Source organism: Sceloporus occidentalis, unplaced genomic scaffold (genome assembly GCF_023333645.1).
Source record: "Sceloporus occidentalis isolate IW3139 unplaced genomic scaffold, rSceOcc1.0.p SCAF_111, whole genome shotgun sequence".
In the NCBI taxonomy this organism is placed as follows: Eukaryota; Metazoa; Chordata; class Lepidosauria; order Squamata; family Phrynosomatidae; genus Sceloporus; species Sceloporus occidentalis.
In genome coordinates, this window is record NW_028317091.1 from 2,403,012 (window position 1) to 2,426,358 (window position 23,347).

Genomic DNA, 23,347 nt, shown 5'->3' on the forward strand with positions numbered 1-23,347 from the left:
ATATTTTTGCCCCTACCCCCATTTAATTACATCCATCCCATATATTCTCACCCATCAACCTATTCCTTTTTAGGTTCTACCTTCTATCACTCCCTTGTCCCACAATAAAAAGTTGCCTCCTTCTACCGAATCAGAACTATCAGTCTGCCCTCCAGTTGGTCTTTTCCTATTAATTTTAAGATTTTATTTTCATTTATTTTTTTCTGTAATGTATATCAACCTAAGTGCCAATAATAATAATAATAAAATAATAATAATAAAAAAGAATAATAATAATAATAATGTTGCCTGGAACACTTATTGTTATATGACATAAATGTGTTTTTTTTATGTGATTAAACAGATTTATTAAGGTTTATTTGCTGAAAAGTCTAGCGTGCAATTAGAATTGTGTCTCAGTGGGACTGCACCTTTAGACCCCAATTACATTTTTTCCCCATTTAAATTTATCCACATGAAAGCATCCCCAGGTTCTGAAGGGAAGGCCAATACGAGAGACACCTCTGGAATATTTTGCCTTGGAAAGATAAAAAAAGCCTAGTGAATTAATTGTGCTGAAAACCAACTAGAAGACTATTACTTCCTCGGTCGGTCTTTTTCTCTATATAGTCCCAAATAAATTATATATTTTTATACATCATTACACTGGTTTGCAACCTGAGAACAAGTACAAAAGTGGGATTTTTTTTGGATCATATTTAGTTCCATTTTGTCTACAGCAGAAATAAAACTTTTTAGGAGGGCTAAAGATACAGTTGAATCAAATTGGCTAATTAAGTTACCCAGGGCAAAAAATACAACAATATTTAACTCAAAATCGTGTATATTTTTTGAAAGATTATCATGATTTATAACCAATTCTACAGTGCTAGGAACAGAAATAGAATGCAGGCTTACTTTCACATTTTTTACAAAGAAAAATACATTTAAAAGGACACATAAAATTTGCTGGTAGATCAGCCTCATTCCCCCATCTAGTCGCCCGTTTCTCCTGCTGTAAAGACTCAAACCTTAATCAGTTGTTGGTCTCGTCTTAGATTCAGGAGCCGTATGTCTATCCCATGCATGTTTAATACCCTCACTGTATTACCTTCTACCAACTCCGCTGGGAAGCTGTTCTTATCTACCACTCTTTCAGTAAAGTAAGATGACGGCCAAGAACTAATTAAAGCAGATCGGTCACCTTTCCAAATACCAAGCCTATGTTACAGTTAAATATGTTAAATTAACACCAATGTATGTATTAGAAATCCATATACAACGGGGCAGGCATCTTAACTTCCTGTTCTCAGCATCTGCAGGGTTATCTCTCCACTATTGTTATGTTGCTGATTGTTGCTGAGTGGTTTAGGCAGCCTTTGTAAGGACGGAGGAAGGACAAGGAAGATAATGCTAGCCAGAGATGGCAGCTTCCAACCTAAAAATCTTCAAAACTACTATACTACCTGTTGATGTAGACCATGTCTAAGATCGTTTAAGTCACCACAATTCTTTCTCAACCCCTTTACCCAATACACAGAGTAGGACTTTCTCTGAATTCTCTTTTAGATTCTTGAATGAAGACCCTGAAATAATTGGGATAATTACTTTACCCCGACACGGATTTAATTATACTTTGTCTACAAGATGCCATATATTAATTGGAGAAGGTCCAGCTAATGTCCTCTGGAGAGCAGCCTAAAGGAGTTTGTATCGAGATTATAAACCCATAAAATAACTTAATTTGAATTTACAGCTCCGCAATGTCAGGAGAACGCCTTGTTTCACCCCACACTTTACATGGTAGCCGGAGTGACGTTAATGACACAGGACGCAGAGTTCTGAATCGAGTTATGATCTAATCTGCCGTCCGGCAGCAGATGACAGCAGATACCCAGTGTGATATATGGCCTTGATGCAAATGGGTTGCTGGCTTAACAGGGGTGGTTAGTCATTCTGAATTTCTTTTTCTACTTACTCTGTGTCGGGGGAAGGCAGGTTAAAGCATCTTGAAAACGAGGAAGATCTACAGAACACTAAAAAGGTGTTTCATCTTCAACGTTCTTCTCCTCCTTGATGGTTCCAATAATCCATCCATGTCCTACTCAATGTCCATAAATCAGTTTCGGGGTGTCTGTCCTTGTTTCTGGTTCTGGTTGCCTCCCTCTGTCTTGAAATCTCTCCTCCATATCCGTCTCATTCTAGGAGAAGCAGCCTCTATGAATCTAAGATGCTGTTGCTGTCTTAGGCTGATTCGGGTTTTGGAGGAGATTAATATCAAGGTCCTTGTTTTAAGCAAAAAAATCATTCTGCGGCACGTGAAGAATGGGTGGTCGGGGGTAAGAAGCATCGCTAGAATTTATACGTCTCTTTCGCTTACTGCCAATTACTCTGGAAATTTGCTCTCATCGGTTATATCGGCCAATATAAATCCATGATACCTTTTTAGGGGAACAACATTTATGGCAGAAGATGCAGAGTCACGTACGATTTAAAGACCTTCTTCATTACATCTGGAAAAGGGACCTTCGAGGTCTTAAAAAGCTTATCTAACGCTACATTTTTCCCCATGGAATTTTCTTTTGGGTTGTAAATAAAAAATTTGAGCAAAAAAAAACAACAAAAAAACCCCAAATGGTTTGGAAATACATCCAAATGTAATACATTGAAAAGTAAACTTATATAAATTTTCTCTGGTCACCCACCGCTTACGGTCCACTTGGCGGCCATATATGCTATAAATATTCACTAGTAAGTTGGCATAATGTATAGTTGAGTATTTTTTATACATTTATTTTAAAATATTCCACCATCCACTTTGTAGTTTTTAATGCAATGAAGACACAAGATGACCTGAATTAAAATAATAAGGACTTTGCAGTCCATAAATTATATTGTCAGCAGGCGTATAACTCTGCACCTAGTTTACGGATAAGGCGCGTATGTCCTCCGATAAACGCAGTGCTGCTGTGGTGGGGAGTTGGAATAGGACTATATACTGGCTCTCGGTAGAAGGAGATACCGTTCTGGTGGTGGCTTAGGGAACTGGGTCAGGCCTAGTGGAGCACCCAACATAAAACCATCGCTGGAAGCAGAGTTTGGGTTTATACCTACATCAGGCTGTATGGACAATAAACAAGCAAATATCAATCAGTCTTCAGACAATAAAAAATGTCTTGGGGTACATGGTTATCTACTACATAGAAACATAGAAAGTGACGGCAGATAAGAACCATTTGGCCCATCCAGTCTGCCCAACTAATGTTGAGAAGGGCTGCGATTTGAGGTTCCAAATCAAGCATAGTAATAGTACAAGAGCTGTCTGGTAAACACTTTTCATATATGATGGCATTGGGATACACAGCTAGATGTAAGTGTCCCAAACAGTCAGTTACATGTTCCTCTCCAACCCACACCCCAATATCTCAGACTCAACAAGCACTTTGATATCAAGAGGGCACAGGATGCAAAAATCTAAAGATCTCTAGCGTCTTCCACTGAAAATATCTACAAATATGTGGTAGTTGGGGGGGCAAGAGTGTCCTCATTAATGGAGCCCACCAAGAAGCAATGCTGGTCCAATAAAGGGCAAGATTCCTTAATCCAACACGAAGAACTTGAGGTCAGTTCATCATGATCAATGTTCTCATAGGAGCTGATTACTTTTGAGAGCTTCAGATAGAAAGATGAAGGAGGGTCTTCATGGACCAGCAGTCACCATGGATTAGTTCGCTACCTAGTTCTCCAGAACCACATAAACCACAGTTGAGCCTTCCTGATAAATCATGTATCTAGACACCCCCCAGTTCATAATCTATCTCACTTCTCCGTGGGGCTAATGTCTTCATTCCTCACTTAGTTTCCAAGCACTAAGTATATCCATCTTAATGTCCATTACCGAGTGACAGCTGAGTGGCAGGAGCTATGATCGTCTGTCATTTTCATTCATGTCCCATGGTTGTGATAAAGCATTTATTAATATACAATTTAACCCTTTAGGTTCTAAAACCTTGATCGGCGTGGCGTCTTTGCAATCGGTCTGGAGATTATTATTGAAGGGTCCGGTCAGTCCAATACCAAGAGCCATCATTTTAAAGAAAGAGCATATAGTACCCTATCAATGTGACTATGGTCTCAAAATAACTTTTTATGTAAAAATTCTTTTTTTTTTTACATGAATCCTAAGTTTTTTATATAAAAATGTTCTCATCCTACGTAAATAGTCATTAATGACCTAATAATAGGTTAGTGGCTAAATATGACAATTGCTGTTCAAACGTCTCTGATGCCATAGGACACCCGTCTTGATTAGCACAAGCGAAAAGTTTTTTAGTAAATCCATAATCGGGATATTTTAGAACTGATTTTGCGTTAAAGGAATGAACAGAGAACACGCATGAAATCTGTTTGGAGCAGTGAGAGTTCTGAATCGTGTGTCTCATCCCTGAGAGGTTCAGTAAAGCATACAGAGATGATTAATGATCTGACCAAACTGCTATATGGGGAAAGCAAATTATCTCCTTCTTCCCGTAAGGTTCCTGTACAAGCATCTCCGTTTCACGCCATGCTGGATCTTGCCGTCAGCCCCAGGGGATATGGCAGCCCCCCCTCGTGTTCACAAGGCCAAAAAATGAAGGGATCTCAGTAGCACACAAGACAAAGTCCTGTTGCGTCTAAGTGGCTTTTTATAGAGAATATTTAAAATGGATTAGACTCTCACAAATCTCACTGAACTATTGAATATATTCTATCACTACCTCCTGTGTCTGCTTTATGGCTAAGGAAGATTAACATGCAAAATTATCATTAAAATTATTTGTTTTTCTGTTTTGGAAATTTTGACCACAGCTTTTTTTGGGGGGCAAAATGAAAGTTTAGGGAGTTTCAATGGATTTAGATTGTTACATGATATCCATATGGGGCCCCAACTTTGAGGACTGTATAGAAATGTTTTATTGAGCTGTGTCCAGTGCTCTCTTTAATGTGGGGTAAAAGGTGCAACCCTTCATATTGCCACCCAGATCTCCCTTAGCGCTGTGCAACTGTTTTAAGCCCCTATGCGTTGGCAGTGCTAATATTTGGAACATGGGAAGAAAAGAGATGTTGAAATGCAACATGTACAATTGGCAAATTCTAATGGGCAATCCCAAATCCAAATGGCCTTGTCTCCAGACGGCTCTCTTCACTTTAAAGTCCCCCCCATTAAAGTTGGATAGGCCGGTACAAGTTTGGGACAGACACACGTTTGATGCTTCACTTTCCACTGGGTCTTGGAAGGGATTCAAGCCAAACTGAAGCTGATGGGATTTCCACACTCGTGCAGATGTCCACATTGTAGCCATTCGTGGAGACCTTTGGAGAAGCCAGCTTTGTCCCTTCATGTTTCTGGCTCTCCACCTCTTCTCCCAATGAGGGATACCACAGTAGGCCATCTAAGCTTCTTGCACCACCCAAGCACCTTCCACCAACATAGCTCAACAATTGCCACTGGGCTTTGCTTCATCTCCTGCTTGGTTTGCTCATTAATTGATGGCTTCCCAATGAATACATATGTGACAGCATGGTAGCCCACCTAAGCAACTCACACCACCTAAGCACCCTCCACCTTTGTATTGCTGTCCCTTTCACAAGGCCCAAAAAACGATAATCCTCATAGGACTTTATTTATGCAACTTCAACTCATAATTAAACCACACACCGTTTGCTGGCATTCTAAATTCATGACCATGTGTTTACTTTGAAGTAATCGCCTTTAAAGTGTTCCATAGCGTTACTTAATAACGAATGTTTTATCGCCATCACAAATCCCATTTATCACTCGGAAGCCGGAGCGGTATGGCTGGTTTGGGGCAGGACATTTGGATATTCTGTTCCGCCCCATCTGATTTCCCATTAGCTTGATTGTAATTTAATGAAAGACATTATACGAGGGATTTTTTACATTCAAAGCATAGATAAAAAGGTGAAATTCCTTTTCATGGTAATGCTCAATAATCATCATCCAGGAGGTTATATAACCTCACCTTCTGTTATTCTCCCTCAGTCTTCTAATAGATTGTAATAGCAGGACCCTCTTCTCCTTCTGTACCAGTATGTCTTGAGGTGCATTAATGTCATTGTCAATTTTGTATATATTCAGTTTTAATGTTATTATTAATTTTTTACACTCCCCTATTGTAATAGGGCTACAGAGTCCCCTGGCACTCAAGAAATAAAATAATAATTGGGACTTCTACCCCTTTAATTGCCCCCTGAAACCCTCTTAAACCGAAAGGTTATTTGTATATCAGAAGCAATGGGCATTGCATGAATGATTAGTGAGAAGATGGGACAGTTTATTTTTTTGGGGGGCATGAGAGTGGGGCACATAGCTTACACTCTATGAAATACAAATAATCATAACTCAATAGGACACCTTATATACAGAAGAATGTTTGATGTCTATAAATCTGATAATATATAAACATGTATGCCATAAATGATATTATATACCCTTCGGTCATCAAAGGATTGGTTCAATTTTTAACATATCACATGTTCTAAAACTAAAGAATTAAATAGGTTTTAAATAGAGAAATTTATTATTTTATGGTAGCTAGTTTATATATTTTTTTATGAAAATAAGTACTTTAAATAATTTCATTTTTTTTATATTCTTAATAATAGGGTATGCTTTGTTTCTTACAGTTACATTAAATCCGTCTTTTCTACCAATCTGAACGTTACAATTGTATATTATCATGGAAACACCCAAGCAATGATATATGGGCTCAGAGGCGTAACAATCCCCTGTGACCGCCCCGTTAAAAGCCGCGAGCTGCGCATAATACATGATGATATCTCTCACACTCTCGCCCTTCCTTGCACGATGTTTGATCCAGCATGTAGGAAGTGACATCACATCAATTTCCTGCATGCTGAATCAGTATGTATGATCATGTTTGATGGCTAAGATGGCGCAGGCAAGCTGTTGGGGACAAAGATGGCCCAGGCAAGCTGTTGGGGACAAAGATGGCCCAGGCAAGCTGTTGGGGACAAAGATGGCACGGACAAGCGGTTTGCAGGAGCCGTATATGCCTATTCCCTTACTGTATAAGCCTCAACCACTTTTAAAGGGAGGCTGTACTATGTATCTACTACCCTCTCTTATTGTACTCTTTCACCATAATAAATACTTTTTACAAAAAAAAGTAGCAAAGCCTTAAACGGTCAACGTGAAAATGTTTCATACATTACCTGATCCAAAGCAGGAACTCCAGCAAGTAGTACCCCACAAAATAATCCCAGAACCAGCTAGACTTGGAGGACGGGGGCTGCAACAGAAAACATATATTTTAGCAGCGATGTTAATGTTTGTTAACGCCTGTACCGTGTGAAATTCAGCAGCGCCAAGCAATCGATGCGACCGCAATCTGTCTAACCGCGGAAAGACGGTGTTAATTCAGCAATTTGAGTGCAGTGACTTTCCCTCTGGTCTGGATTATTTGTAAAGCAAAAGCATTTAAAATTCAAATGATCATTAATCTGCGGGGAATTAATCGCTCTGCGCGTCTCGTAAAAGCAGCTCGAGTAACATTGGATCGTACATATTAATACCAAAAACCTTATTGGCGTAATAATCCTTTGTACGACAAGCCGCTACATACATTATACGGAAAAAAGATTGCATTTTGAAATGACAGGAGCCGTATTGTTATAATAGCACTTTTTACAAAAATAGCTGTATAAATTAAAGAGGAAAAGTTTGAAGTGGAATTTTACAGACATATTTTTTTCTTTTCTCTCTTTCCCAGGAGATATGGCATCAACCATTGTATCCTCAGATATCTGGCAAGGGGACAGGGACTAAATTTAAAGCAGAAGCATCACCAGAATTGGTTCTTTTTTATTGAAGTTGCTAATAAATTGCTCTGTCAATAAGTATAATTGTTTTGGAGATATTTATATTGAAATTAAAGTCCTAAAAAGTGGGATATTTATCTACGATCTGTGTTATCAGCATTATCTGGTCAATTTACTGTCCTGTAGCTCTCTTCCTTCTCCTCCCCTCACCCTTACAAGTGGCTCCATCGGCCCCTTTCCCCCTCCAAGTAACTCACATATGCACTAGCACACACAAACACACATACACATCCATGCTCACACACTTATACATCTATACTGACATACACATTCATGCTCACACACACTTACATACACACATTCATGCTCACACACAAACACTTATACACACACTCTCACTCTAAAACTGATACTCTCACTCTAATACTAATTAGGCAGTGAACGCGGAAGGGGTTAATACCTTGTCTGTAGGATCCTGATAATACGCACTGACTTTTTCTGTGTGGGGAAACCAAAAGAAGCGGAAATATTCAGAGCTGTTCAAATGTTTTTCTAGATTGTCAAGGATCTGGAAGAGAAAAAGACGGGTTATATAGTGACAAAGGCTTAATAAGAGCAAGCAAATGTTTCACAAAATTACAAGTTTTTAATGGGGGGGAACCATATGTGGTTTTTCCTGTTATCCTGATTTTTTTTAAAAATGTTATCAATATTTTTAGGTTTTTCCTTTTTTTTACATTTCTCAAACAACTTCTATAAATATGCCTTGATATTTAAAAAAAATGTTCCTGATGACACATAAAAATCCTTAAAAGAAAAGGCCTGGAAAAAAATTGACTTTAAAAAAGAACCTAATAAAACAGCACTTTTTATAAAATAATTTTAAAAAAAGTAACAAATAATAAACAAATTCCTTTTTTTTTTTATTTTAGCGTTTACCAATTTTTTTTTGAGATTGCTGAATTAATCTCATACATTTTTGTACGTATATATTTTTAGGAATGTATAAAATACATAATTTCCGGTTCCCGATAAGTAGTCTACTATCTGTTTATCTTCTAATTGGCGTGTATTGTTTGTTTCAGTTTAATGTCTAATTGTCTCTAACAATAACATAAATAACTCGAGGGCTCGGCTCCGCTGACTGCACAAAGCGAGAGAAGACGGGATTCCGTAAAGAATATCAAAGCTGTTCATTTAGTTTTACTTCCAGTCTGTTCCCAGCTGTAAGTACAAAGCAACAATGTTTAATTACAGAAAGAACCTGCGGGGAACGCCGCTGATCCCCCTACTAATGGGATCTCAGATACACATACGGCGTTGTCTGCCGATCACAATCTGCTGCACTTAATGGCTACAGATAGATCAATATAATCAGCGCCTACAGATTGCGTGTAACAATAGCCCAAATGTCTCCTTCTTCCCGCTCCTTCAGACCAGAGATGGAAGATTGATTCAGAGAGAAGGTCAGTTTCAATTCATTTACTCACAAGGAGAAGCAGATCGTAAGCCAAATGCTACCCCCATATCGCTAAATAGATAAACTCACAGCAATAAGTCGCGTTGCAATAATCATATATGTAGCACGGACCTAAAAAAACGTTGTGGTTTTTAACCCTTAATGACAAAGCCCGTACATGTACGGGCTCAAAATGCATGGTTTTCAATGGGTTTAGGAACCGCCCATTGTCCTTGAGGGGTTAATCAATTTACGCTTGTGGATCCCTAGAACTATATACTGAAGCGGCAGTAAAGAAATGTAGAATGCGTCGGCCCCATCGTCTGCCCAAGACAGGATCTATTGCAGCAATAATGGTAGATCGGAGGTGCCTTCAGGTATCAGCCCATCAGGCATTGGCCCAGTTTGTCCAATGGCCAGTCTGGTTAGCGCAGTTTCCTTGTATTTCTGCCTGGTGTGACTTTTTTAGTTTCTCTACCTGGCTTGGCCTTTTATTGTATTTCTGCCTGCCCTGACTTTTTTAGTGACTCTACCCAGCCTGACCTTTCCATGTATTTCCACTCGCCCTGACTTTTTCCAATGACTCTACATGGCCAGGTCTTTCCTTGTTTTTCTGCCTGGCCTGACTTTTTTCTTTAGTGGCTCTACTCGGCCTGACTTTTTTTTTTAGTGGCTCTACTCGGCCTGACTTTTTTTTTTAGTGGCTCTACTCGGCCTGACCTTTCCTTATATTTATGCCTTATATTTATGCCTTCCCTGACTCTTTTTAGTGGCTCTGCTGACATATCCATGTATTTCCACCCACCCTGACTTCTTCCCTTGACCCTACCTGACCTTTCCCTGTATTTCCTCCTGACCTAGCTTCTTACAGTGACTCTACCCGGCCTGACCTTTCCATGTATTTCCACCCGCCCTGACTTTTCCCAATGACTCTACCTGGCTTTACATGTCCATGTGATTTTACCCAACCTACGTGTCTAGTCTGATGTTTGCCTCCACTTGGCTTGAATCCCCCCTGTGGTTTCTCTGTGATTTTACCTGTCCCGATGATTAAATATGACCTTCTCAGACCATTCCAATGTCCTTTTCTCTGAGTTTCACTATAAGCTGAAATATCTCACACTGTGACAATTTAAGCACATAGAATATAAATGTGATAAGAAAAAGGCTCATTTTCAGGTGGAAAAATGACTTAATGGACAGCAGTGACTTAGCCGGTCATTTTTTTCGGCAAATACAGCTACCCTAGAGGCAGCGTTAACTGAACATTACAAGTCACTGATTGGAAACATGAATTATATGGACAGGAGACAAATAGAACATTGATTTAAATGTGCAACGACATGGAATATAATGACGGAGTAGACAGAAGGTGTTACTTATATAAGGATCCATGCAAACATTAATACAATAAGGGAGATCAAAGAAGACATATATTATAATGACATAAAGAAATGCAGCCATTGATTTTACTGACAACCAAATAGGCATCTGTAATGGAAAGATACAGCGTAGACATATAGATTTAAATCGTTGCTTGAATGGGGAAAGTCATGTATAAGATTAAACAATAATTAAATCTGGCACTGAAAAAAGAGCACATTTGTTAAAAAGTGATAGTTTTCTGGCTAACTGATTTGTGTTACATCTGTGCACTTCTAAAGTAATACTATAGTAAACTAGTACTATATACAGGGGAGGGCTGGCAGCCTAAGGCCTGGGGGGGCAAGTCTAGTCAAGCGGCCCATTCCGCCACCCAATCAGCCCACCATCCATGCCCATTTTTTCCTGATTCTCTAACGCATATTCATGTAATGTGATTGGGAGTTCAACAGTACGCCTGAAGCCACAATTTAGTGCCACTAATACTTTTAATAATATACGCAGATTGAAATATAGTAAATAACACAAAACCTTTACTTTTCCTCTCACTGATTTCTGGGCCTGGAAAGTTTTGTCCTCTGAAGTGACTACAAATTAAGGAGGGCGTTTCATCTCTCAATAGCTAAAAATGACATGTGTTCAATTTATTCCTACATAAAATAAAGTGCCAGGAAACGGATGGCCAAATACACACAGGCTCTGACACCCAAACATAAACGCCAGGACAGGCTCTGCACCACCGACACCCAAACACACATCAGGACAGGCTCTGCAACACCGACACACCAAAACAGGCTCTGCCCCACCGACACCCAAACACACCAGGACAGGTTCTGCCATTCCAACACCCAAACACACACCAGGACGGGCTCTGCCACACCGACACCCGCATCAGTAAGGGTTTCCACACTGTTTTTTTTTTTTTGTGTTCTCCTCTTGTGTATTTATGCCCCAGTCAGCCCCCTCCTTTGGTTTTAATGTATTCCCCCCACACCCTTGTGTATTGCCCCATGTGCATTTCTGCCCCCAGCCACCCACCCCCTTTTGTGTATTGATTTATGTGATGCCCCAATCACACTGTTGTGTACTTATACCCACAGCCACCCCTATTTTCTATTTAATTGTTGTACCAAGGCAGCCCCCTCCTTTGAATATGGGTCCACTTACACCTATCACCCCAACAATTTTTTTTTAATACTTAATTTTTTGCTGCCTTCCTTCCCTGCAGACTGCTCTCCTCTGACATGTTCTTCTCCCTGTCATGTGTGACTCCGCCCCCTTGAGCGGCACGTCACTTCTTCAAAGGGGCGGGACGAAGAGCCGCACTGAGCGGCATGGTGCAGGCACGCTGGCCGCTTAACCCCTTCGTGACAAAGGCTGATTTTACTTTTTGTACCCTTCGTGACAATGGCCTTTTTAACATTTCTGCGCTGCTCGTGTTTAGCTGTAATTTTCTTCTTTCCCGTTTACTGAACCCACACACATTAGATATTGTTTTTTTCAGGACAAGAAGGGCTTTCTTTAGATGACATTGTTTTGAAAGTATAAAATATGGTGAAAAACTTAGAAAAAAATGACTGTTTCTAACTTTTAGTTGAAAAATCTTTTACTCATCTATAAAAGGTAATGAAAAAACCTGCTAAATAGATTCTACTATTTGTCCTGAGTTTAGAAATACCCAATGTTTTTATGTTTTTTTGCTTTTTTCTACCCATTATGGGGCAATAAGTACAGGTAGCGTTTTGCTATTTCAAAGCCATTTTTTCCAAATCTGGTAATTCTTCCCCCCATGTGCCATTTCGGGTATCTTTGAACCCGGCCAATGCAATTTACCCCATCAAGTCATATATTTTTGAAAACTAGACACCCCAGGGTATTTCAAATGCTAGTATTTTAACTCTTTCCATGCACCATATCTACCACCAGTCTTTGTCAAACTTTGTGGTAGTCATTTTTTTGCATTTGTTTTGCCACACACATTTTACTTCAGGTATGAATTAAAATGTTCTCGTTTATGTCACTATCACAAAACACCCCAATATGTGTTCAGCAACATCTCCTGAGCGCAGTGATACCCCACATGAATGATTTTGCCTGGCTGTTTGGGGGCAAAAGGGCCACATTTGGGGCATGCGCATTTTTCAATGTTGAACTTTGGCATTTGGGGATCCACTGCCCATGCCCTATTTGGTACATCTTTGAGCCGGGCCATTTCAGTGTGCCCAATAAACCCATATATTTTTGAAAACTAGACACCCCAGGGTATTTCAAATGCTAGTATTTTAACTCTTTCCATGCACCATATCTACCACCAGTCTTTGTCAAACTTTGTGGTAGTCATTTTTTTGCATTTGTTTTGCCACACACATTTTACTTCAGGTATGAATTAAAATGTTCTCGTTTATGTCACTATCACAAAACACCCCAATATGTGTTCAGCAACATCTCCTGAGCGCAGTGATACCCCACATGAATGATTTTGCCTGGCTGTTTGGGGGCAAAAGGGCCACATTTGGGGCATGCGCATTTTTCAATGTTGAACTTTGGCATTTGGGGATCCACTGCCCATGCCCTATTTGGTACATCTTTGAGCCGGGCCATTTCAGTGTGCCCAACAAAACCATATATTTTTGAAAACTAGACACCCCAGGGTATTTTAAATGCTGGTATTTTAACTCTTTGCATGCACACATTTTACCACCAGCATTGTTTCAAAGTTTGCAGTAGTATTTTTGTGTGTGTATTTTTCCCACACACACCTACTTTATGTATGAATTTACAGCTCCTGGTATATGCCGCTGTCACACGACACCCCAATATGTGTTCAGCAACATCTCCTGAGTACAGTGATACCCCACATGCATGAATTTGTCATTTTTTGGGGGAACTAAAAGGCCACATTTGGTACGTGTGCATTTTTCTAATTGGAAATTAGATGTGTGGCCATCCTTCCCCCGGTGTTAATTGGGACCTTGTTGAACCTGGCCAATTCAATTTACCCCATCAAATCATACCTTTTTTAAAAGTAGACACCCCATGGGCATTTAATATGCCAGTATTTTAACTCTTTCCATGCGAGAATTGTTTTAAGCTAATATGCTAATTTTAGGACTTGCTCACAAAAATATATTTTTTATATATATATTTTATATTTTGTTGCCTTTTTTAAAAAAAAATTTTAAACATTTTTTTTTCAACTTGGAGGTTCCCCTGATAGTGACATCAGTGGGAAATGATTTTTACATTTTACTGTTTTTTTACTATTTTTTTCTAATTATTAATTTTATTTTATTTTTTATTTTTTTTTTTACTAATCACAATGTGATTAGAAAGCTGGGCTCCATTGACTTGCATGGTGAATGCAGTACCTGTATTCAACCTGCAAGTGGAGCCAGAGTTCTCTAGATGGTCTGGAGACCGTCTAGCGAGCTTTTAAAACTTGCTTGTTTCTCTTGCAGGGCGGCGGCCATCTTCCTTGATGGCGAAGATCACCGGCAGCTGCGGCTGTGACCGCTCTCCGGAGCGGTCACAGCCCACCGAAAGGTAAGTGTTTGGTGTCGCTGGATGCCTCCTGATCGAGGCATTCCAGCGACACCATTTAAGTTTAGGAGGCGATCGTTGATCGCCTCCTAAACGCTTTTAAAACGGGCGTCCGCCGCCATACAAAGTATGGCGGATGTTGACGCCCCGTGGAGGGGCCAGAGATGGCCCCTTCGTGCCGATCGCGGCGTTGCTGAATGCCTCGATGTCGAGGCATTCAGCAACGCTTTTTGGGTGCAGAAAGCGAAAGTAGATCGCTTTCTGCACCCGTTTAAAGACGTGCCGGTCCTGGCACGTCAATTGTCGTAAAGCACATGCTTTTCCGTGTCGTGCCAGGACCGGCAATTGTCGTTAAGGGGTTAAAGATTTTAAAGCGGCCGGCGTGTCTTACGGCCACAATGGCATCTCTGTGTGCCGGCCCACCGCGGGTGCTGCAGGCTTTTGCCCGGCATTAAAGATGGGCCGTTTAATTTAGATTCAGGGCGGCCTGGGGGGCAATTGCCCCCTGGCCCAGCCCGCCCCTGACTATATACCGTATTTGCCCGAATATAGGCCTATATTCGGGGTCTAGCGCCCGGGACATGCAGTAGGGTTAGGAAACAGATCCCCCGATACGGGTGGAGGGGACCCGTATCCTACTCTCCGATACGCTCAGATAGACTCCCCTGCCGGCACTTTCCACGGGGGGAGTGCCGGCACGGGAGGTTGTCTAAGCGCATCGCGTAGACGTTCACCGGCAGCGGCGATACGCGTAAACAACCTCCGCTGCCGGCACGTCTGCTCGGTGTGCTTTAACAATCTCCCTTGCCGAGAATTCCCACGGGGGGAGTCCCGGCAAGGGAGATTGTTAAAGACGTGCCGGCAGCAGAGGTTGTTTACGCTCGCCGGTGAACGTCTGCGCGTTAAGCTTTAACAATCCTCCTTACCAGTGCGGAGTCCCGGGTGTCTTGCGGGGGACATCTATTCTACGGAGAATGGTATACAATTTCCGGTGCCGGCCCCGCAAGACACCGGGGACTCCGGGAGTCTGCACTGGTAAGTCTAGGGGAGGGGGGCACATCTCGGGGGACACACAGAGTGGCAGCATATCTCAGTGGGGGACACACAGTGGCAGCATATCTCGGGGGGGACACACAGAGTGGCAGCATAGCTCGGGGGGGACACACAGAGTGCCAGCATATCTCAGTGGGGGACACACAGTGGCAACATATCTCGGGGGGGGCACATAGTGGCAGCATATCTTGGGGGGGACACACAGAGTGGCAGCATGTCTCGTTGGGACACACAGAGTGGCAGCATGTCTCGGGGGGGCAGAGTGGCAGCTTATCTATTACACTTTAAATTACATTTTTTCTTTTAAAAAAGCACCTAACTTTTAGGGTGCGGCCTATACTCGGGTGCGGCCTATATTCGAGCCAATACGGTATATAGTGTATAATATCCATTCACCTAAAGGGTCATTAATCGTTGATCAGATAGCAATTTATTAGATAAAAAATTGTGAAAAATAAAACAAATATTGTAAAATAAAAAAGTCTGTAACCACTTGTAAGTGACAAGCTTAGGCCACTGACTTTGCTGGGTGAATCCGATTAATAATCAGTGACCTAAAATGTCTCTAATCAGTGATTAGATACTAATCGTTTATGTAATAAAAATGTAAAAAAAAAAAATATTTTTTTTTTTTTTAATTAACGATGTGTGGTTTTTACCCTTATGACAAAGTTGACCCCTCTCTCTCTGACACTTACTGATGGGAGAGTTCGGGTTCATCCGCTGCAAAGTTTAAATGACTGCTGCTAACCTGGAATCACCTTTGACGTCCAGGTCATTACAGTTCAAGAATTATATATATATATATATATATATATAAATATAAAGTCCAAAAATAGTTACCGGCACTCCAGGGACTTTCCAAATAACCACACAAACAACTTCAGTTTTCAAGTCAACGTTTCAGTCTTGTTTATTTCAGACTTTCAGACTTTCATCAGGACATGTCCTGATGAAAGTCTGAAATAAACAAGACTGAAACGTTGACTTGAAAACTGAAGTTGTTTGTGTGGTTATTTGGAAAGTCCCTGGAGTGCCGGTAACTATTTTTGGACTTTATATTATTTACTGCTACAGCTATTTGGCACCGGGCATAAACTTGGCATTTGGAGTGCAATTGTTAATTTTGGACTTTATATATATATATATATAATTTTTTTTTTAACTCTTTCAATGTTGCTGTGCAATAGGAGCGAAGACACGCGTATTAACCCCCCGTCTTCGAGATCACTACATTTAAGGGGTTAATGCCGCACAATCACTCTCATGGAGCGATTATGAAGCATAAACACATTTTTACTCGGGTATAATACAAACCCCCGTTCGTTTCAGGACTCTTGAAAAATGGGGTAAATTGTGTATATTATACCCAAGATTTTATAGTATGATATATATAATGTTTTATTATATTCATGTTTCTACTTTTTTCTTTGTCAAAAAAAAAAAAAGAGAGAGAGAAATTGGATTTTACACCATCGGCTCCCGGCAAAATAAATCAGATTAAAGGTTTTATGTATAGAAAATGACTGCCGAAGCATTATATAATCTCCATTATATAACTGATTGGAAGCGCCAGAGGCACCGCGGGGCGATTATAACACACGAGAATACATACTATACTTCCTTCCTTGTTCATATGGTTCTCCTTGCTTGTAGGAGCGGTTACAGTTGGAGGTAATTTGATTTATACAAAGTGTCACATGCTGTGGGTTTAAGCGTGACATATATCACGGACACGGGGAAGTTCCTTGGCTGAATCGCAGCGAATCCCGCCTTGGCTCCGTTATTTGTATGGTCAGAGCACAGTTCATGGAAGCGGATGAATGAAAGGCAGACATTGCGGGCAGTTAATTATTACAGATCAATGGGTCGAAAACGTGAAGGCTTTTTTGTTTCTGAAAGGGTCGTTAGATTTAAAGCTGTGCGGGAAGCACATTTTTCCTGTTTCTCTAGTACGTGAACTGGACAGCACTGACCTTGCGATGCTATGTTAATGCATTTTTGTACACTGTTACTTTCGCATACAAAATGCAGTCGCGAACAGGAAGCAGATGTGAAATTTAACATATTTTAGATTTTAAAAAAAGAGGTAAATTATTATCACTGGCAGCATCGCCTACAGAGGCTTTGACTTTCGTTGCTGAGCATGCGGCCCCCACGGACAGAGCCAGCACAAAATCTCCACCTAGCTTAATCCCGCTGACTGCCCATCCAGTATTATAATTCAAACACCAAGACAAAGAGGCTATGAGACAACCACCCCAGCCAAAGCCACCATCCTCACTGCAGAGCGTCGGGTTATGACATCATATGCGGGCACTCAGTAATTTAAACCAATCTATGGAGGCCATGCTGAGTTGGCACAGGTTTGGGAGACCAGGGATTTCCCTTGTGACTGGTCCATTGTGCAAGAGGACCTGACTGGAGCCAAGAGGATGATCTGTCTCCTAAAACAAACAAATTCATGAAAACTAATTGTAATACCCCCAGAATTTCATTAAATTTGTTTGTTCATTTGCATGCAATAGAGGACCCATCTCCCTCTCACACATTTATTGGGATGGTTGCCAGTAATTACAAGATGTTGCTTTATCTGAGGTCATGCAGGCTTAAACAAACTATAATTGGCATTTTTGGCAGCATTCCCAGGAAATGTGGTTAAGGTTCAAAGTGGGTACATGTGTTAAGCATTCAGAGCCCAATAAATCTAGGAGGTGCTGCCTATTAAGAATTAGCAAACACAACTCCCCAGGAAACAATCAAGGACAAGGTGCAAAAGGTTACCTATAGGAAAAGGAAAAAAAGGCTATAGTTATAGTCCCTGTTCCCTGTCACAATGGTCTCTGCATCTGCCAAAAAATCAGTGGAGTTAAGAAAACAACTGAAGAAGGTAAATGAGCAGACGGGGGCTGATACAAGACAGCACTGGAGGACACAGAGAGACATATTTTGGGGCCTCAAATTTTTTTCTGGATTAAAAAAGCAGGAAACTAAGTATGTTGCCCAAAAACAAATTAGTAAAAACAAAACAACAAATTCGTCCAAAATGATCATGGACCTCGTGCACAAGTCTATGGTCCGCTAACATGGAATTAAAAAAAAATTAAAAACCCTTTCACATCAAAACTGTACGGATTGCGAATATCTTGATTTTTAAAAGCTATACTGAACTATTTTGGGGTTAACCCAAAACATTTACAAAATTGGAGTTTTAAATATTTTTAGACATTTGAATTTTGAAACAAGACAATTTATTTAGTTTTACTTTTTTTGTAATTTTATTTAAAAAAATATATATATTTGAAATAATAATATCGCAAATATTTTCCGATCATCAGTCACCAAAGCGATACTTTGGGAAATCTCAGTTTCTCTAAAACGTTCCGTATCTGACGAGATTGTGACAGCTTTCAGAGATTACGTTCACCCGGCCATTAAATTGAGTTAGACATTGTGAAAATGTTATGGGTTTAAAGGTTACGCAATTGAAGTGTCACTTAAGTGGACGAGTCACAGATTGATAGAGATGCATGGGACAGAAAATCAAGGCATACCAAGAACTCCTAAAGCTTAAATAGTCTGGGTTCTTTAGAAATCTCATTCTCTGCATGTCTTCAAATGTAGCTACTGAACATTAGCTCATTCACAATCCTCTGCTCATTCAATCCTGGCATCAAAACAACTCCAATTAAACTGAAAAAAGTGATATAACTTGCCTGGTTTTTCCTTTTTACTGCTGTGAGAAATCCTGTATTTTAATAAAATAAAATTAGGGATAAACTAGAAAATTGGGTTCCTTTTATGGGTCAACTGCCAAAGGTTGTCTTTTCCTATAACCCAGCTGGACACTCCTGTGTTCTCAGCCTCCATCAGACCTTGCATAAGGCATCAATGATCAACAATGGTCTGACCCGGGCCCTTTTTTTTAAATGGAGTCCGGAACATATAATGTAACTCTGAGCTATAAATGGGGCCAAGTGCTAGGAATCCCCTTAAATACTACTCTTATTTCCCGTAACCCTTTAATACATTATACGGGGTCCATTATTAACATTTTACCTTTGTTTCGCAACACTAAGGTTCGTATCCATTTTAGATTATTGTATTCATTAACTTTCCACTCTCTCTGCACAAATACGTTTGGGAAGATCTGAACTTATCAGCCCAATCAAGATTCTCCTAAATTCTTCAAAAAACAGAAGGCTTAAGTATTGTCAGCCATCAAACGTACTGCGTCATGTCTCCTTCAGTGCTGCTCTTTTATCATTTAGAAATCTGTCAAGCTTTCCACAGTTCATGATCTCCAATCAGCAGGATCATTTGCTTCCCACAACTTTCTAACCTAGTTTTGAATAATCTCTTACAAAAAAGGGAACAAACAAAACTTTATTTTGTTAAAGGGGCAATGAGTGTGAAGAGGTCTCCTTGGTTTCACTGTGAAAAAGACAATAACCTAGTAGGGAAACCTTATCAGCAGCTCAAGAAAACTTTTTAACCCCTTAAGGACAATGGGTGATGCCTAAACCCATTGAAAACAATGCATTTTCAGCCCGTACATATATACGGGCTTTGTCATTAAGGGGTTAAATTCTACATAAAACATCCAGAAATTATACCCTTCTACCCTACGACGTTTCTTATCATGGGCCCGACTTACTCTTGAATATTTGATTCTCATTTTACTTATTTTCTGTAGAATTCATTAATTGAACTTGTGTGGAGGCCAAGAGTTGTTGTTCAATTAAATTTCCCTACAATAATTAGTTCTAGAAGAGACAGGCTGACAATTATTTAAAAAAAAAAAAACAACTAAAGAATAATTTAAAAAAATCTTGATCATTGTAAAGTTGATTTGGCTTTATGAGCAGTTCAAATATTAGGACAACGTTCTAGTACAATTAGGGGGAAAATGTGGAAGACGTCCTCTCCTGGGCATAACCCAACTCAAAAACAAATATTTGTCTTTAGACAAATAAAGCATTCAACGTTCCGACGGGAATTAATTAGAAGTGAAATTCTGACCTTGATGAAAGCCAAAAGATGTTCTCATCTTCTTATCACGGGTCTCCTCCTACGACCTCACTGTTTTTTTTTTAAGCATTTAATTATCATTTCAAGTTAGAACTTTAATTGTTTGGTAAAATATTTGGGATTTGCGGAAATTCTTTCTAAAATAATAAATATAGACCACCTTGAATTGTGGCAAGAAGTTTCATAATACTAAATGTTTGGTTCACGAGCCAAAAGCAGTCCAAAGGGACAGATCTTCCGATTAGGCCACCGGGGTACCAGACAACAATGGAAGGCACTTCGGCGATGGACCAACAAAAGGTTCAGTCCATGAGTAAGGCGAGTTCGCTAAACCGTGAGGATGTAAATCACCAAGCTTCTACTTCAGGAACAGTTGAGTCAATGTAACATTTCCGAGTCATGGTTGGACCCTTGGTGAGACATGTCTACAGAAAGCCTAGGAGAGAAGGTTTTCCGTCCTTGTTTGAGCCTTCTGGTATCATGACTACTTCTTTTAAGCAAAGCTTGAAGTCAACCAAACTTGAAGTCAACAGGCCAAAGGACGGTCAGCAAACCAGCAAAGTAAAAAACCAGGAGGACCAACAAACTATTAAACGCACCAAGCAATCATTGAAAGGCTTGCTACATAGTCAACGATGAGCAGTTGGTGTCTGCGTTATAAAGCAATTGTTATAATACAGCATGGAACATAGAAGACCCCTCAAATGACAACTATATGTTGAATATTATGAATATTTAGGAGCAAAAAATACTTTTTTGAAAGAAAAAAAATAAATAATTCATCTCAGATGTTGCAGAATGTATGGAATACAAGATGTGGGAGATGTTTGAGGTCTCCAAACCAATTCATCTTAAAAAGATCACATATATTTTCGTAAATATGTATGTGAGAAAGTGGTATGATGCCGAGTGTCCCCCGGGGGACACAGCGGAGGATCCGGAGCACCCTGGAGAACCAATCTCATTATTTTTCCATTTCCAGATTCAGTGGTCCGTGGAGCGATAATTTCATAATAATGTAAAAATAGGGCCCTGACGCTGTCTAATGTATTCCCATGTATCATCTGTCCCCAAATCGGAGTGACTGAGGCACCATGGGAGTTATTATATATATATATATATATATATATATATATATATATATATATATCATATGTGTCGCAATGCATAAAAGTTATCTTGCAATATAATGGTCTGTATTAACAAAATTGCCACATATGAGGATGACCTAGAGGGTGTCTGTTGTCTCAGTTGGGGCAAAAATAATTCTCTACTTTTGCGACGCCTTTAAATATAAACTCCTAACGTGTTTCCATTTACCTAGAGCCTTCACCTATTTAAGTCAAATGCAACACGTTTTTGCTACTTCCTCCTCTAATCCCCACTATATATTATTATAAATACAGTTTTTCACAAAAATTGCATGTTCCCAAACAGTTATCCCTTGGCAAAGTGTCGAGCGGTGTTGATTCTACAACTGCAAAAATATAGCGGATGGGCAGATACAATATGGGAGCGAAATACCACGACTTGTAGAAAAAATACATGAAAAACAGGAGCAAAACAAGCAGGCTTGTCTTTTTCCGCAACAGAGCTGACGCTCTATGTGTAGCCATTAGCCATAGACTTTCTGATGTCCGGGAACGCTGCCTACTGCTGCATCTTGAGATGACAAAAACATCAAAAAGAATAACTATAGAAGGAACAGCAGGAAAGGATCAGCGATACGTCTTCCTCCGTAGTTACAGTAAATAAATCAGAACAAGGCTAAGGAAGGGATAACTTTTAGTTATTAGGATGCAAGGGGGGGTCTGGGCTATCGGGATATATCTGTACAAAAAACTATAGTCTAGTTAAAAAAATTTATAGAGGAAGGTTTGGGGGACGTTGAGACTTGGGCTCAGATCTTGTTTACTATTCGAAGAGGGGTTCGAAACAGTAGACATCGTTTGCAGGAGGTACAAGAGCGAAAAGAAGAGAGCGGGATAGAATTGTAATTATTAATCAGGTTATCGGGTCAGCAGAAGAGAATTGAGAAGAGATTGTTGAGTAGACCAAGGGCATGATGGAAGATGGGCAGGTTAATGGAGGGGGCTACTTCGCAGAAATGAACATTAGACTGCCGGATAATTGGGATAAAATCCTGAGATAGAAAAAAAACACCAAAATGAGAGGTGCCTGAAAAAGTATCGAAGAGAGAAATTGTTCTAATTTTGTAACTATTGCAGGGGTCGGGTATTAAAAGTGTTTTTCTACAGATGAGAGAAATCAAGCCTGCCGCAGACATCAAATTGAATAATTAAATGTATGACATCGAGGTGTCAAAAATATACCCTATTACCTTATTTTACGCAAGCTGCCTGCGATGATGTTGGTAGAACGTTTATCAAAAAACAGATTTTAAATTTCAATTTTTTTTCCGTACGGAACATGTGCATACCTCCGGGAGTGTTGACGAGAAATGTATCTCTTGAAGGTTGAAGGCAGATTTGCATTGCAGCGTAACAGTGAGAACCACTCCAAGAGATCCCAAGTGGAGTCGAGCTGCCTGGAATATTTCTGGATTTGTGGACTCCGAGCATTCCAAGATCTCCCCAGAAGCGTTCATCATGGTCAAAGCCACCACCTATTGGAAACAAGGTCCATCAAGAGTACTGAAATAGCTAATATTTAATTATACACAACATTTACAATAAGGGTTATTTATCATTTTGGGTTTTTTTTTCCAGAACTGCTTCATTTTGTCACGGGACAAGGTGAGTTCTGAAATGCCACATTTCTATTTTCATCCACTGGTAACTACAGTTAATATCCATATTATAAATGGCTTCATTTGAAGGACACAAAGTAAATAAGGGTAAAGTAGTTTAGGGATTGCCCTACAAGAAGGAAAACTGGCCAAGGTTGGAGGGGAAGTGGGCAGGTAGTGGGGCCTGCCGCAACGCCGCTCCCGCAACCTGGAGCTGCATCTCTGAAGCTTCAGCTGCTCCCAAAGGAAAATGGTTATTTCTAACAGGTTGAAGGATTCATATTAAATCACTCACAAAGTACTGGTACTTT

General features: G+C 40.1%; 1 protein-coding gene across 1 annotated transcript in view; it reads right to left on the reverse strand.

Moving 5' to 3' along the window:
- LOC149283143 (L-gulonolactone oxidase-like) overlaps positions 1–23,347 on the reverse strand; it is a 69,883-nt gene that overhangs the window by 15,914 nt on the left and 30,622 nt on the right. The window contains exons 8-10 of the mRNA XM_089497966.1: positions 22,728–22,913; positions 8,282–8,389; positions 7,216–7,292 (exon numbers count right to left, since the gene is read on the reverse strand). Coding sequence (XP_089354092.1) covers positions 7,216–7,292; positions 8,282–8,389; positions 22,728–22,913 — 371 coding nt within the window. The remainder of the gene's footprint in view (positions 1–7,215; positions 7,293–8,281; positions 8,390–22,727; positions 22,914–23,347) is intronic.